The sequence below is a fragment of the Heteronotia binoei genome, chromosome 9 (genome assembly GCF_032191835.1).
Source record: "Heteronotia binoei isolate CCM8104 ecotype False Entrance Well chromosome 9, APGP_CSIRO_Hbin_v1, whole genome shotgun sequence".
NCBI lineage: Eukaryota > Metazoa > Chordata > Lepidosauria > Squamata > Gekkonidae > Heteronotia > Heteronotia binoei.
In genome coordinates this window covers 36,242,866-36,258,784 of record NC_083231.1, presented here as the reverse complement: position 1 = coordinate 36,258,784, position 15,919 = coordinate 36,242,866, and the positions used below count along the sequence as shown (strand labels likewise).

Here is a 15,919-nt window from a genome sequence, read left to right as displayed (position 1 = left end):
GTAGGGCTCAAATGAAAAGCTATTATCTTTTATTGTATTTATTATTTCAGCTGAAACACTCTAATAACACTTCCTTATACACATCAGTACAATCTGCATTTTTACACAAAAATATCAAAATTAGCTTTATTGGATTACTAGTTAATACTTAGAGAGAAGACAGAAAAGTATCTGCATACAACTTGCCTTCTGTCATTCCTAAGCTCATCAGAAAAGCTTCTGAAGTAATAGAATTTCCCAGAGTTTGGTCTGTCCTACCTTCACTAAGCATATAACAAATCAAGTGACAATAATTTATACCTTCTTAAGAATTATTTTGGAAAAGATTACTGCTCATGTGCTGAAAAACCTGAAATCAGAATATGACAAATACACCAATAGCAAAATCATACACACATTGCACATAAAAAGCTGCAGCAATCTGTGCCAAGCTTGTGTGCTTGATACAATATGCAGTCAAAGCAGTTGTATACTAAGCAATTTTGGTGCTCTGCAGGTCTATTGAGTTATTTCTCTTTCAACCTTTAAGACTAATTGTCCTATTAAAAGTTCTGCATTATTGTTTGTATTTCATTTTTTCTCTACTTGTTCTGCAAATCCAACATTTGTTGTAATTTTGAGTTTATATTTTGAAAGTGACTTTCAGCTCCTAAAATCCTTCGTGATTCCACCAAGAGGGCAGGAAGACTCTGAACTCCATACTATAGAAAAAAGAGAAAGTTATATTACTGCAGGACATCACTTTGTGAGCTAATTTCCTCACATCAGTTCTGTGCTACATATTTCTGTCATTAAGACAGGAAGTATCTGCAAGTGTTTTTTGTTCATGGCTCCCAGGATCCAATGTGAGCAAATTGTTAATATCAGAATTGTGTTAAGTTGTTCATGTCTGGAAGCATATTTGTAATGAAAACCTTTATATCAAGACAATTGTAAGTATTTAAATGGAAGATGTCACATTAAAAGGACTTTTTGGGGGGATCTTAACTTAACTTAAATGAGAAGAGATTGGATTTATACCCTGCCCTTCACCCAGAGTCTCAGACCAGCTTATACTCCTTTCCCTTCCTCTCCCCACAACAGTCACCCTGTGAGGTAGGCAGGGTGGAGAGAGCTGTTTTGGTAACTACTCTTAAGAGAACAACTCAGAGAATTGTGACTAACTCAAGGTCATCCAGCAGCTGCATGTGGAGGGGAATCAAAGCTGGTTTTCCCAGATACAAGTCTGTGCTCTTAACCACTACACCCAACTGGGAAATCAGTGTTTCTATATTTGTCATACTGTCACTTTTGTACTTTTGCTGCAGTAGATTGGAGATGGCCAGCATTACAGCTCTTTTCACGGCCGCAAGCAAATGGGCACAACTTCAGCACAATCACCTTGGTTTCTGCCTTCAATGCAGTGCCTATATAATGTCCTTAACTGCATGTGCCAGAGGTAGTAAACGCTAAGACTCAAAAAATTTTCACCTCAAACGGCAAACTCATTACTAGCTGAAATTAAATGTCATTTTTGTTTAGTATCAGATCATTAAATATGTACTTACTACTACTTTTCCTTGTGGATCTTTCTTCTGGCTGCAGCCATATTCATGTATTAGGTCATTTAAATTTTTTAGTAACTGCCTTGCATTTCTGAGAGATGATATTTTCTTTTTTAGTTCAGTGCTTTCTCTTTGCAGTTTCTTCAGCTGTGGTTCAGTTCTGCAAAACATAAGCATGTGAACATTATGCCTTGATTCATTATTTTTTGCAATGTACTTTGAACTGATTCTGGAAGACATCCTACACTACAGGTGTAAGTTAGTGACCCAATATCCTGACACTCTCATCCAATGAAAGAGGGCAGGCTACTGTGGACTAATTTCACCGTGCAAAAAAAAATTCTTGATTGCTTAAATAATACAAAAAGTACGGCATTTAAGTAGATCTATTTAATTAGGCTTTTTAAAAAATAAGAAACTGAAGAAGTTCCTTATTGTCTTACTTGGGAGTACTTCTTACAAGAGAGCCACAAAAGAGAGAACAGTTACCTAAACCAGAGTTTGTCAACGTATAACAAAGAGAATTTATTCCAAAGAGAATGTTATGATACAAATCAAAATATTACTGAATATAATAAGTCATGTATATATGTTCATATATGTATCAATTGGAACTCTAAACATGAATGGTACAACACACAGTGGGGTATTTTTACCTCTCCTTTCCAGTGCTGTATGGGAGATTCTCTTCAGCATGTATTCTCTAATCCTACTTTCCTCCCTTCAACTGTCACTCATCAATTTCAGCATACTATAAGCTACTTTTTAGCTCTGCCTTCTTCTGAAGGAAGATTTATTCAAATTGGAACAAGAATTTTCCACTCCTACCTTGTCTATTGGTGGCACTGGCAGAGTTTTCCAACCCTACTAATTGACACAGACCATTATTAAAAGTAATAAAGTCTTCTTTTCATTGCGTAAACAGAGCTAAACATTCAGAAGTTATTTGGTGTAATATTGTCACACAAGTGAAACATACCTAATTAGCTCTTCTTTAACTTCTATCAAACGATGCCTTTTCTTATTTATCTTTCCACCCATCTGTAATATAAGTGAAAATGTTTTTTAAAATGTGTAACCCAAACACAAGATGAAATGCTTAATTAGCTTCCCAGTGGTGTTGTATTATATAGTGCATTCACTGCACACTAAAGTTTAACATTGACACATTTCTTACATATTAGGTATTTCAGTAGAGTTTTGCTTTCTATGAAACATTATCCAAGTTATGGAATTCAATAGTAAATAAAGTACCTTTTCTGTAATACCATCTTCATATTCAGCTGTAGGGTGCACCAACTTCCCAAGGAAGTCAGTGGCAAAATTCCAACTGATTCTAAACAAACTCAATGCATTGTATCTTCCATGCATCAGAAGTAGGATACGGAGATTAACTGAAGATACGTTCATTTGTCATTCCAATTATAAATACACTTTTTACAATATGAACTGCATAGGTAAAAAATTTCATCATGGCCATTTGTCCCTGGAATTTTATTTTTAAAAGAAAAATAGCAAAGAGATTGTTTCCAATTGTCTCAAAACTCTGACAATAACTGATTATATGGGAAGGCAGAGAAGGAATAAGAGATCATGACTAACCACAGTCTGAATTTAAAGGGGAAAGGAATGAGCCACTTTGCCTTGGGGCTCATAGCCTGTGGCCCTGGAAACTAGCACAGCTGAGCTGCCATTTGGGGAGTAGACCTTAATTCTGTACTTGCTCCAGGACTGTATGGAAGTTTTTTGGGCCTGAGTGACATTGTAGCAGGAAATAAGCCTACTTTGTCATACTTACAACCGGTGTTGTGACAAACGAGGCTTGAGGAGGATTCAGGAAAACAGCCAGGCTTTTATTTGATACACACGTGCGAACCCAGACCAGGAAGGGCGTCTGGGCAATGGTCATCAAGACACGCAGGTCTTTTATACCCCCTTACACAATCTCTTGACCAATGATCTTCTGTATGATTTCATCCCTCTTCCTCACTTACAAGTATTTACTCCAAATATTTATCCCTTCTTTCTGCACCAAGCCTTACCACAACCCTCTACTTCTGCTTTTCCGTTTCTCTACAGTTCTTGCTCTGCACCTGTTCCTTCTGTTTCCTGCCTTACTAGTGCAAGCTCTACTAGCGTTATTTAGTCATACTGCAACAAGCTCTTATTAACTCTTATGCCTTATTGATCCTTTATTAATATTCCTTATTGATCTGCCGTCACAACATCTAGGAGAGGCCATCTTAGGCAGATCTTTGTACCAGGCTAGCTCTGGGGAATACTACTCACTGTATTTTGTCTTTACTTAATTTGTACCTAGTTTACATTGCTTTTTTTTGGTAAGCTGCTTTTGATCACTCAACATGAGAAAAGGGTCACAACTTAATACACATTCTATACAATTAAAGAACACCCACAGAATTGTTTACCTTTATTCTTTTCAGCTTTGTTTTCCTCAATTCCTCAGTTGCTGTGCTCTATTTAAAATAAACACCAATTAGCTTCAAAGTCTATCTCAGCACACTTCATCCATTAATATGAGTTTCCTGATTTTGGACTGTGAGTTTATACCTTCCAGCAGTTGGGCCCCCTAGGAAATGACAGTTGGGAATGGACACGAACCCAGAAAATGGAGGTTCATGGTTTTCAAAAACCCCAAAACCCCGAACCTCAAAAAAACTCCATTAGGCAAACTGGTTTGTCCATCCAGAGTGAGCTCCAAAGGCATTGAAATGCCTTTGGAGCCCACCTCCAGGTCGGGATGGCCTGAGCTCCAGAGGCCTTTATGGCCTTGGGAGCTCTGTCTAGCCAGGCTGCCTGACTTGACTGAGTTCCCAGAGTGAGCTCTGAAAGCTTTTATAGGCCTTATAAGCAGGTTTCACCTGGAAGTGGGCTCTGAAGGCCTATAAAAGCCCTCAGAGCTCAGACAGGCTGACCTGACCCAGAGGTGGGCTACAAAGGTATTTCAGTGCCTCCCTGAACCTCACAAATCTCCATGAAGGTTCAGAGAGGGCTCGTTGGAGGCACATTCTCCCGAACTGGCCTGTTTGGTGCCCATCCCTATAACCAGTTCCCAAAGTATATTGTTTGCTTTCCCAAGATGGTGTCTCCCTTTCTACAGCCATATATCAGCCTGCTGCCCCCTCACAGTTCTTGGCATCAGAACAGATGGTTGTTTTCTCCAGTAGAAGACTGGCCTTAGAGGCTGGTTATATAAGGCAGTAGAAGGCAACTAACTGAAAAGCAGAATGTAGTCAGCTGGGGAAAAGAGGTAATCACAATGGGAACCCAAAGTGGTCCGGCTCTTTATTCTGCAGTTCTGCTTCTGCTTCTAGGCACTAGATCCATCTGCCTCCCAGGAGCTTCCTTGCAGACACAACAGCGATACAAACAAAGCTCTGGCAAGCACATCTGTATTCATGATGCCTGGCCTGAAATCCCAGGCCAGGCCTCACCAGGACCCAGGGAAAATGATGGCATTTTGTTCAATTACTGTCATACACATTACATAACTTAGAAAGTTTCAACAATTGTAAGCATCCTACAAAGAATAGAAGGACCAATTGTTTTTCTATTATCACCAATCGAGAATCATTGCACATTACCTGGGAATACTGAAGTTTTTTGTAACTTCGGTTGGGTATGTAAAAGTATATAGCCTTCCACTCAAAGTGGTATATTGGGTGTAAAATAATTCATTATCACAAATGAATTATTTGGAAGTGTAATCTTTACCAAGTGTGTTTGAAGAATATATGATCATTTCAGGAATTTTCTGTAAATGCTCTTTAAAAACCATACTCTGTACCTGCTGGGATGAAAACTCTTAAGTAGCAGCACTTCAGAAATACAAGACTTTTGCATTCCCACAACAGACCAGACTTTTGCAGTTTCCTTTCCCCATAGGCTGAGGTACTCAGAATGTACAGCCTACCTGGACGTCTACTTCATACGCCCTCCTTGATATGTACCCCTCCCGTTACATACATTGCATGTGCATTTAAATGTACCTTTCTCTGAAGTAAGGTGTGTCAGTTAATATTCATTACTTGATTACGCCTGCGTACTTGCTACTTATTAGTTTCTATTGCTATTAATCTCTACTTTTGTCATGGCCTGTTCGTGTCATTTCTTTTACTACAGTAGTTCTGCTTCTGCGTTTTAACAATGGCTAATACACATGTTCTATGGTTACTAAGCATTTGTGCTTTGCATACCTGGTTCTGCTTCTTGTGTTTTTATAATCACTAAGACATTACACTTGGTTCTTTCTTTGGCAAGTACCTTCTGTTTGTTTCAGCTCATTTCATTATTTCACTCCTCTCAAGCCCTTTGGCTAGCCAATCTGGAATGCCCTTATATAAAATCTTATTGTTCTCTAACTGCTAAAAGCATCTCTACATTCCCTTTATTCCCTATAATATCTTTTCTTTCAAAGTACTACAAGATGCAAGACACACGAAAGTGTAAAACTACATTTGTTAATCTCAAAATAAAGAACAGTAAATGAACACAATGAAACTAACTACACTATCTTGAGATTATGAAAGTATAGTCTAATGAGGCATGTCAAACATACACCTGGGACAGAACCAGCCCCGGCAGAACTCCTATTGGGCCTGTAAGCAATTGGCTCTCTCCTGTTTCCTGCATTGCAGCTCACTTTTTGTGTGAGTGCACACTTCTTCAAAGAGAGGGAGGGAAGCGGTATAAGCACAATTTAGATTTAAGATTTCCTGTTCTACTGTATACTTTGAGACCTGATCACACAAATGCGTGTTAAAGAAGGAAGGGGGGGGGGCAGGAAAGAGATGCATCTGAGATAAGGAATTAAAAGGAAATGACGGTGGGTTTTTTTGTTTTGTTTTTTAAGATTAGATTTCTCTGCTTATCTGGGACTTTATTTTCTTTCAAAGACTCAGATTAGGAGTTAGAACACTTGAATTGGATTCCATTGTTTAATGACTGGAACTAGATGACTAAGTATTTTGAATGTTTTAAATGTTTATATATTTAAATACCAACTTAATATTTTATGTCTGACTTATCTGTTGTAAGCCGCCCTGAGCCACCTTGGTGGGAAGGGCGGGATATAAATCATAAATAAATATTTTAAAATACATTTATGGTTCCATATAAGACCGAGTTGTTCAAGCAGGCCTTCGATGCTTGACAAAGATGGCTGCCACCGGACATCACACAGAACACCGGTGATCACTGTTTGGAATTCTAATGCCGCTATAATGTAGGGATTCAGCACTTTAAAATGGTTTTAATAATTTTAATTGTGATATGTTTTTTAAACTGAAAATGTTAAATTATGGTTTTATATATTGTACTCGTTTAATTGTGTAGATACTGTGAGCCGCCCTGAGTCCGCTTGCGGAGAGGGCAGGATATAAATCAAATGTAATAAATAATAAATAAATAATAATATTCCAGTTCTCATCTCCCTCTCTCCCCTCCCACCTCACTAGCTGCCTCGCTTCACATTAACCCCCTCCCTTTGCTTTTTTAACTGTTTCATTACCATCACTAGCACTGAGTGAATTTTGCCCAGTCTGAAATCAACACATTATTTTACTTGGAGATCCTTTTTTCCAGTTCTAACATGAAAAATGAGGAATGGAACCTAAAAGTATAGCTTGCAATCTTTATTAGCGGAAGGGAGCAAGAATCCAGTAGCACCTTAATGACTAACAAAATTTGGAACAGGACATGAGCTTTCGTCACTGCTTGCTTCTTTAGACTTATTTCCATTTATTCTTTGCATCCTCATGGACGGAATCCTCCTGGACCAAATTCAGACCTAGGTTTCCTGTCTTCACTGCCAATGCTGATATCTCCATGCCTACTATCCCTCTAAATATTACACCTAATCCAACTAAGTCCTGCTATTGCCATTTGGCATTTGAAATCATCTTTATAAAATTTATATCTCTGGTACTCTTGTGTTACCTTTTATCAGGGCTTTTTTGTAGAAAAAGCTCAGAGGAACTCATTTGCATATTAGGCCACACCCCCTGATGCAAAGCCAACCTGAATTGTGTTCGTGCTTAAAAAAACTGCTGCGTTTTATGGTACACATGGCCTGGTTCAAGCAAGTTACATTTATGTCAGCTCTGGCATTTGTAGCAAATGAGTTTGACACCTCTGTTCTGTATGGTAGCACTGCTAACCAATAACATTTCACATCTGTAAATTGAAAAATGCAAGTCTTTGTTTTTACACCAAAATTACTCAATTGTTTTGGTGTCATCACACTTACAGTATTGATGATCTGGTCTCTGAAACCAATATAAAAGCTATCGATAGCTTTCCTAATTGTTTTGATCTCCACTTCCCGTCTGAAAAAGGAACAGCATACATGTATAAATCATATTTCTTTGTAACTACAAAAATGACAAACTGACTCATACAATAGAATATGCAAATCTAGCTTTTGAACTTAATATCATTTGCATGGCCAAAGGTTAGTTATCCCCATAAGCTATTTCAATTTCTCCTTTTCAACATTTACTCAGATCCAGTACTAAAAAATTAATTGTAGTAACTTATTTTAACCTTGTTAATAGTGCCCATCGGTTATATCTACTGTAAATCTGAGACTATTACACTACAATTTTTTAAAATCTAATTCATTAAGCTCTGTTATGATCCTTGGACAGTAGGTACGGTGTGGAGAAGAAAACGAACCTTACAGATTAGTACAAAACTGTTCTCTGTGAACTCAAGTAATGAAAAAGCAACAAATTAAATTTGCATCTTGAAAAACAGATACAGCACACATAGACGTAACTTCTAGATGGCACATTATAGAAGAAGTCACCACATACACAACTATCATAACTAGGCTAGTTTTTATAATGCTGCTTCAGACCAACATGACTAACCACCTGAATTTCTGTTGTACTGAAGTCAGTAATCAACATATCAGACAATGTTTTAGGTTGAATATCAGCTGGAAAGTTCTCAGCAACAAGGCAAGATGCTTACTTGTACTGGACTGTTATTTTCTCGAACTCATCCAGAATAACATCCGATTCAGTGACATGCCTGGAAACCCTGTTGGGGTGCCAAATCTTTACTGAATGCGTAGTATCACCATCTGGATCTAATAAAGTAGCAGAAGTTTCGAATCAGTCGTTGATATTATGGTGCCCTTCCTCCTCCAATATGAAAATGTAAGAGGGTAATTTAAGATTTCTTAAAATTCAGCTATATAAAGAAATGTCTGCCTCTTATAACATTTTATATGACAGTGAAAATGATAAAAGAATTATTATCTGCAATTTAGTACAACCATATAGCTGACAGTATGACTTTAATGCCCTTAATACCACAAGCATTAATTAAATCCTGAAAAACCTTCAATGGATAAATACAATGCTACAAATAATAACTCCCTTACCAGTGTTTTCTGCCCCCATCTCTGGTGAACATCCCTCCTCTTGCTGCACAGGGGATTTAGCAGTCACCATAGGCATCTGTTAACACAAATGGACAAACTTGTTTGCCAGAAGAGTTTTGTAATATCAGGAAGTTGGAGCTGTTAAAATCTGCTTACATCACCATCATTTTAAGCTGCAGTTTTACCTAATTCTTGGCATGTATATGAATTTAATAAGGAATGCAGTGCCAGAGATCAGTATCTGCTTATGCACAATAGTACGGAACAGCATTAATATACATACACTAGTGAAAATATCACTAAAAACAGAAACTAAACTAGGACATTTGAGCTGCTGCAATCTGACAGATACATGCCCACCAAGTTAACTATGAGGACAAATTATTCTAATTATACTCCTTAAGCTTGTCACATCCTCATATGCAAGTTTCTCACATTCATGGTTTCTGGGAGACCTGAAACCATGAAGAGAATCACCTCAGGTCAGAGAACTGAAAATTACCAGAAAACTATATGCCTGCTCCATTGACACAACACACACGCTTGTGTACAGACTATTGCATCTACACATATGTAACGCAAATGATTACACTTATATGATTGTATTCCTGGTGTGTTTGCTGTCCATCGGACTTTTGAACACTTGGAATATCAGATCGGTGAGAAATGCATTCATTTATATGGTGGTAACATGTTTTGAAAGCTCCATTCCTAGACAAGAACATCATACTGTGTTTCTTAGGACCTGCATCTTGATTTCAGTCATGTAGGGTGGGGACAGTAATAACAGAGTTCTCCCTTGAACCCAGCTTGCCCTGAAACTTCAGCTAAGGTATTTAAAATCATACAAAATGCTACACCAATGTAAAATTATACAAATTTATATTTTTGCACACATATGCATGAGCTTTGCAAACTATGTGTATATATGATTGCAAAGCTAAGTCTCTCTCTCTCTCTCTCTATATATATATATATATACACACACAAACACAAATATATACACATACTGCAAAGCTCATAAATTCCAAAGCTTCAACACACTGATTTCCACACACACCTCCAATAAACAAACTGAAGGCTTGCTCTTATAATCACATACGTACCATATTTTCTTCCACCAGTTCTGATTCAGTATCTTCTCTCATCACTCGCCTTGATTTTATGGCAAGTTGATTTTTGCTGGGGGAGAAAATTAATATAATGCAATATACCCAAGCATTCTGTTTTATATATAAAAATGTCAAAATTTCAGCTGCTGGAAAGAGGCTCAGTCAGAAATAAGGAGGCAGCACTATTTCAGTGGTAATCAAATTATGTGCAAACTGAATTGGTTGCCATGTATACACAAGTGCAAATGTGTGTGTTAGATATGATTTCAGGGTTAGTCTAAACAGGTCTATTCAGAAGCAAGTCCCATTTAATTCAATGAGGCTTACTTCCAGGAAAGTGCACTCAAAAGAATGGATAGGCAGCTATCCGCCATCATTAAATATACTGTCATTTAAAGATTGCCATAGCACCTGAAATTGTTTTATGTTTTTAATGTACTAGGGGTATATTTGCTAAACTGGTTTTTATGTGATGTTTTATGAATATGTAAGCTGCCCTGAGCCTGCTTCGGCAGAAAGGGCAGGATATAAGCCAAATAAATAAATAAATATAAATAAAACTGCAGCCCAAGTGCTATATGGAGATGTGTGAATGGTGACTGAATGGAGAATTGGTGGAGAATGAATAAGCAGAAGGTGACTTGAAGTCACACAATTAGCACATGGTGACCCCATCTACGGGGTGTTCCAGGCACATGATACCATTGCCTTCCTCTGCAGAGCAACCCCAGTCTTCCTCAGTGGTCTCCCAATCCTATACTAACCATGGGATTTGCTGCCAGAGGATGTAGTTATGGACACAGGAATAAAGAGCATTAATGCGGATTAGAAAGACTAATGGAAGATAAGTCTATCAATGGCTACTATCATGGTGACTGAGGGGAACCTCCATATTAAGAGGCACCAGACCTCTGAACTCCAGAATCAGGAGGCAACATCAGGGAAGCCTCGGCCTTTATGCCCTGTTGTTGGCCCGCCAAAGAAACTGGTTGGCCACCGTTTGAGATAGGATTTGGACTAGATGGATCATTGCTCTGATCTAGCAGGGCTCTTCTTTTGTTGTTATGGCTGATTCTGCTTCCAAATTCTGAGAAGCTCATGCTAAGACAGGCTATTTGGGCAGCTAAATGTAATTAATTCTCAAATTGATAGGGGAGGGGGTGAACTTTCTACTGTATTTTGCTTTTCTGGTTCAGAATTATATGGAAAAAAATGAGAGTCCAAGGGGAACTGAAAGATAGGGGATTAAAAAAAACAAACCCTGGAAAATTCTCTCTAGGAATGCAACAAATTGGGAAATATCAGAGATCATCAAACAAATTATTAGCTTCCTTCTCATCTACCCCTGAAACAGCAGTCTAGGATAGTTGCAGTTGCCTGATAATATTAAATGCTGAGATCTGGAGCAAGCTGAGAAGGAAACTGTTTGTCCAGCCAAAACATTCACATGTTACAGATCAGGAAAAGGGCATTTTTCCCCCTTTTCTTATTTACACTACATTAAAAAAATTCGGATTAAAAAGAATTGGGGTCAGTGAAAACATACCTCATTGTGTACATCCCTTCACTCTAATTTCACACATACATTTCTGTCTATTGTCCATCTGTCTAGAATCTAGAGTCAAGTACATGTGTTTGCAGCAAATTATTGAGATTGGAAAAAATTAAAGTTTTCCTTTGATCTTAAGTAATCCCCTTTCCCTGGTTCTTTTAGTTTCAAAATGATCATTTCTGCATCACAAGGGAATCCACCAAGTTTGTACAACCTCCTACCTTTTCTGTTTGTAACCCTGCTTTGCTACCTTACTGATGGCAGGAGCACGAAGTTCACTGTTGCCAGGTGAATTACTGATGGACTCATCATGTTCTGAATGTTGGTCTTTTTCTACTTCTTCATCTTCGTAAACAGACACAGCAGTACTATGCAAGGGTAGATCTACATAGAAATAAAAATATTACAGTCATTTGCACCATCTGCTTGCGGGGTTGCTGTTTCTTTTGCACGGCTAAGAGAGCAAGACCCAAAAACTGCAAATACAGAAAGAGTCCAGAGTTCTTGAATCTGCACAAATTCTCATTTCCACATCCTTGCAATTCGAGTCTACATATATGTCACAGATCTAAAGCTGTACAAGGCCTGTAGCACCATTTCCAATCTCATCCTTGCTGATGCAGACATTCAGCTGGAGACGTGTCATTGCATAAAACTGGATTCAAAGACTGGTATTGTTGTTCCACTCTATATGTAATATATGAGTTGGCTTTGAGAAAATTATTGTAAAACTCACTTGTACCATCTGAATATCACCTTTCAGATAGAAGTTTATTTCTTCACTGTTGCTAATTATGCACAAATTCAATTGACTAATTAAGCTCATATGAATAATCAACCTAAGATTATTTTACCAGGCAACAGATCTAGTAACTATATACTATCAGCTAAAATTCATAAAAGGTGAACACTAACTAAAAATCTCATCAGACTCCTCTTCTTGCTCACTTCCAGGAACTTTCAAAATTCTTGATACATCTGGCATTTCGGGAGGAAGCCATTTATTATGCATTTGCAACTTGGTTTTACATCCCTGGAGAAGGAAGCAGTAAAACAGAATTTGAAACCACCAGTTTAAAAAAAAAATCTATTTATTCTACTGAAAAAGAAATATAATGTGAACACAAAAATACATATTAGAACCAGTTACCAAAAAATTATGAATGAGATGATGCTGAAAATATGAAGAAAGCTAACAAGGCCAAAATAGTAAATATTTTTGTTAACAAAATACATAAGGGCAAACAGTTAATTGTATATTAAAAATTACAAATGACAGATCATCCATGCTGACAAATACACTGTGCTGCACTTCAAACTAGTATATAATGAAAATGTCGCACCTAAGGCACTCTCTGCAGTGAGAATATCACTTACATATCAAAGGCAATGAAGAATTAAATGAAAAATTATCATGTAATCAAAACAACACAAAAGATATGGATCAATTCAAATTAAGAAGCAGAAAGTGCTTCATGTGTATGAGTAAAAAAGATGTGTAACTTACTTCTGATTTCTTTGATTCTTGTTGTGGTTTTTTCTTTGGCATATTAACTACTTAAATAAGAACAACATGAACATTACTTTAAATATAACCCATTCTTTATCTTTAGGTACTTTACCTAATATCAAATCTTTATTATACTTGTAACTCTTCTTCAGTAGACCACAGAATGGTGTGTCTGAGGTTGCTAAAACAACATGCCAAGGCATCACCTCTTGTGGGGTATTTTTGCAATCTCCTGTTCAAGTATTTGACTCAGTGCTGCCTGGTTTCAGAAGCCCTTAGAAGCTCACAGAACATTTCCATGATTCTTTAAGCTCATAAGCGTGTACCTTGTATGACAGTAAGTTAATTACCTGTTTGATTATCTGTTTTGTGCGCATGTGAACATATGCAAGTGAATGAATGCAGTCTAAAAATTAGTTTTCTTGACGTGAAAAATCAGTGATTACTTAGGAAAACATGCTGGGTGGCAATCAGAGAGCAGGAGAAGGGTTGATGTCTGTTGAAAGAATTGATGATACTGGACTGGTAATTGCTGCTTGCTAAAAAATAATTTTTAAATTTAAAAAACTTGTTAATACCTAAAAGACGTAAGGAATTTTATTGCAGCTGATTATTGTGTTGTTTTAATCAGTTAAAGCCCATTTGATCAATCTAAAAAAATGCATAACAGAAGATCCTAGGAACTTCTAAAAGCAAGGGCTTCATTCAAATACAATTTATACTTGTATAACAAGTATTGTCCAACCTTGCTGGAAAGGCAGAAAAAAATATTAGAAGGAAATGAAGCAGAAACTGCACCAAAGCCTAAGGGGAAAACTGAACATTTAATTGAGAACTAAGCTACCTCTAACCAAATAGCAAAAATTATGGTATGTTTGCTAAGACAGCATAGGATACTTCAATTTGCAGTTTTCTGTCAAGTATTGGGCATATTTATAATTTTGCTTGTAAAAAACCAAGTCATTAATAAATCAAATATAAATACCAAATATTGCACTTTCATGTGATAAGATAAATGATGTGTTTTATATTGTTATAAAGCAGTAAAATCAGTTTCGATTTGATAAGACAATAGGTATTGCATATATTTCACTTTTTTGCCCCCAATTTCACACCACATGATGAGGAGGCTTTGGGACAGCTAGCTTATCTGACTGCACTCTGATTTCAAAGACCTCATCCTTCCTTTAGAAATCTTCTAGCATCATCTGAAAACTTTAAAAGACCTTCTGAAACAAAAAAAAAGTTTTGTTCAAAGTGCTGTAAATATTTAATAGTTTTAAACTATTAAACTAATTTTTAAACCGTTTGCATGGATTTCAATATTGTAATCCACCTTGAGTGTTTATTTTTAAACAGAAAGACATTGTAATTGTTCAAATAGATAAATACATCACACCTGGTATTTAAAATATGTTGCATTCCTGCCATCCTCCTAAAGATCTGAAGTAGCATCTCCACTACAAAAGGGCAGGCGTGTTTGCTTGTTCGTGTATCTGTCTCCGTTCACGTATAAATTCTGCATAGACTGGTTAGAACTTAATTTCAAAGCCAAAAAAGGACTGCGGGTGACAGGCATGGAAGCTTCTCCTTCCTACCAGTCTTACCACCCCAGGCACTTCTGGATAATTTTCAACATTAGCTTAATAGTAGAGTGTTAGGAAATAAGGAAGGAGACGATTTAGCTCTCCCACCCGTGCTATCACTTTCATTGTAAAAGCGGAGACTCCACCTAAATAATTCTTTTATATGCAAACAAGTCAAGAGCACTGTGACAGACAGGTCAGGTTCCACCTCTCCCTAAGAGCAGCCAATGGCAGCTGACAGAATGCTGGTGAGAGGGAAACACCAGTTAGTTCAGCTGGTTGTCAGACAGGCTGAGTCAAGCTGTGGGAGAAGGGCGGTTTAAAGCTGATTAGAAACAGAACAACTTCTAACAGGAAAATCCCAAATGACCTAATAGCCTTCTCGGGACCCATGGCGGCGGTGAGGGGAGAAAACAGAACATCCCCCGCGCAGACGCCCTAAACTCGTTAGAGGCGGGAACGTTAAAACCGAGAGGCCCCGTCAACGATAACTTACCCGTCCACGTCCGTCGCCCTGGCAACCCGCGCGCTCGCTGTCCACTACTAAATCCCTCCCCTTTTCCCTAGCGTTCTTTCATTCGCTCTGCCTCAGCTACGCAACAAAAGCCACGCCTTCTTACCTGGCTCCTCCCTCGCCTCGCCTCGCCTCAACTCTCAACCCGCCAGGCCACTTTGAATAAAATTCCCGCGTCCGCGCTTGGTCTCCCGCTCTGCTGCTGAAGCCGCCCTAATACCGGCAAGCCGGGAAGAGTCTGCTAGCCACAGAGAGGGGGGCGGGGTCGCTCTCCTCCAACCGCCCAACTGGCGCGTTCCCGCCGCCGTGACTCGAACAGCTGCCTCAGCGAGCACACGGAGAGGGAGAGGCGTGTGGGGAGTGTCACTGAGCTCCGTTTACCCCCGTGTGCCTGCGAGAACACGATGCGCAGGGCCCAGTGGCGTCACTGGGGTGGGTTGCACCCTGGGGCCAAGTGCGTGGGTTGCACCCTGGGGCCAAGTCGGTTGCACCCTGGGGCCAAGTGTGCCGGACTCGGAGGGAAGAGCAGCAGTCCTCGTGCGCTGCCCAGAGGTGCTAAATCCCTCGCGTTCGAACAAAGGAAGCCTCCGCCTGGAGAAGCCGAAAGATTTGGGGACGGTAACCGTCCCGAAACTTGAGGAGAGGCGCTGCTCGTCCTGCAAACTACTTCTTCCATCAGTCCGTCCCTCC

At 38.6% G+C, this 15,919-nt stretch overlaps 1 protein-coding gene across 2 annotated transcripts; it reads right to left on the bottom strand.

Annotated features, from left to right (window-relative positions):
• Positions 1 to 12: 12 nt before the first annotated feature.
• Positions 13 to 15,635, bottom strand: CENPU (centromere protein U). 2 transcript variants are annotated; one of them, XM_060246467.1, is made up of 12 exons: positions 15,336 to 15,635; positions 13,127 to 13,176; positions 12,535 to 12,652; positions 11,841 to 12,003; positions 10,062 to 10,137; positions 8,956 to 9,031; positions 8,541 to 8,658; positions 7,813 to 7,891; positions 3,974 to 4,021; positions 2,524 to 2,585; positions 1,548 to 1,704; positions 13 to 701 (listed from the first exon to the last, which is right to left on the bottom strand). In XM_060246467.1, exons 2-12 carry the CDS (start codon positions 13,166 to 13,168, stop codon positions 582 to 584), a joined length of 1,059 nt encoding a protein of 352 aa, XP_060102450.1. In that variant the 5' UTR covers positions 13,169 to 13,176; positions 15,336 to 15,635; the 3' UTR covers positions 13 to 581. The 2 variants fall into 2 exon arrangements, with proteins under 2 accessions (XP_060102450.1, XP_060102451.1); XM_060246468.1 differs by lacking the exon at positions 15,336 to 15,635 and adding an exon at positions 15,212 to 15,261.
• Between the last annotated feature and the right edge of the window lie 284 nt (positions 15,636 to 15,919).

Bases quoted from the DNA above. Each gene is read 5' to 3' on its own strand.
- CENPU (XM_060246467.1), bottom strand. From the start codon at position 13,168: ATGCCAAAGAAAAAACCACAACAAGAATCAAAGAAATCAGAA. The intron at 12,653-13,126 runs GTAAGTTACACA...TTCCTTCTCCAG, and splicing joins AAGAATCAAAGAAATCAGAA to GGATGTAAAACCAAGTTGCA. The intron at 2,586-3,973 runs GTAAACAATTCT...CTTATATTACAG, and splicing joins CAAAGCTGAAAAGAATAAAG to ATGGGTGGAAAGATAAATAA.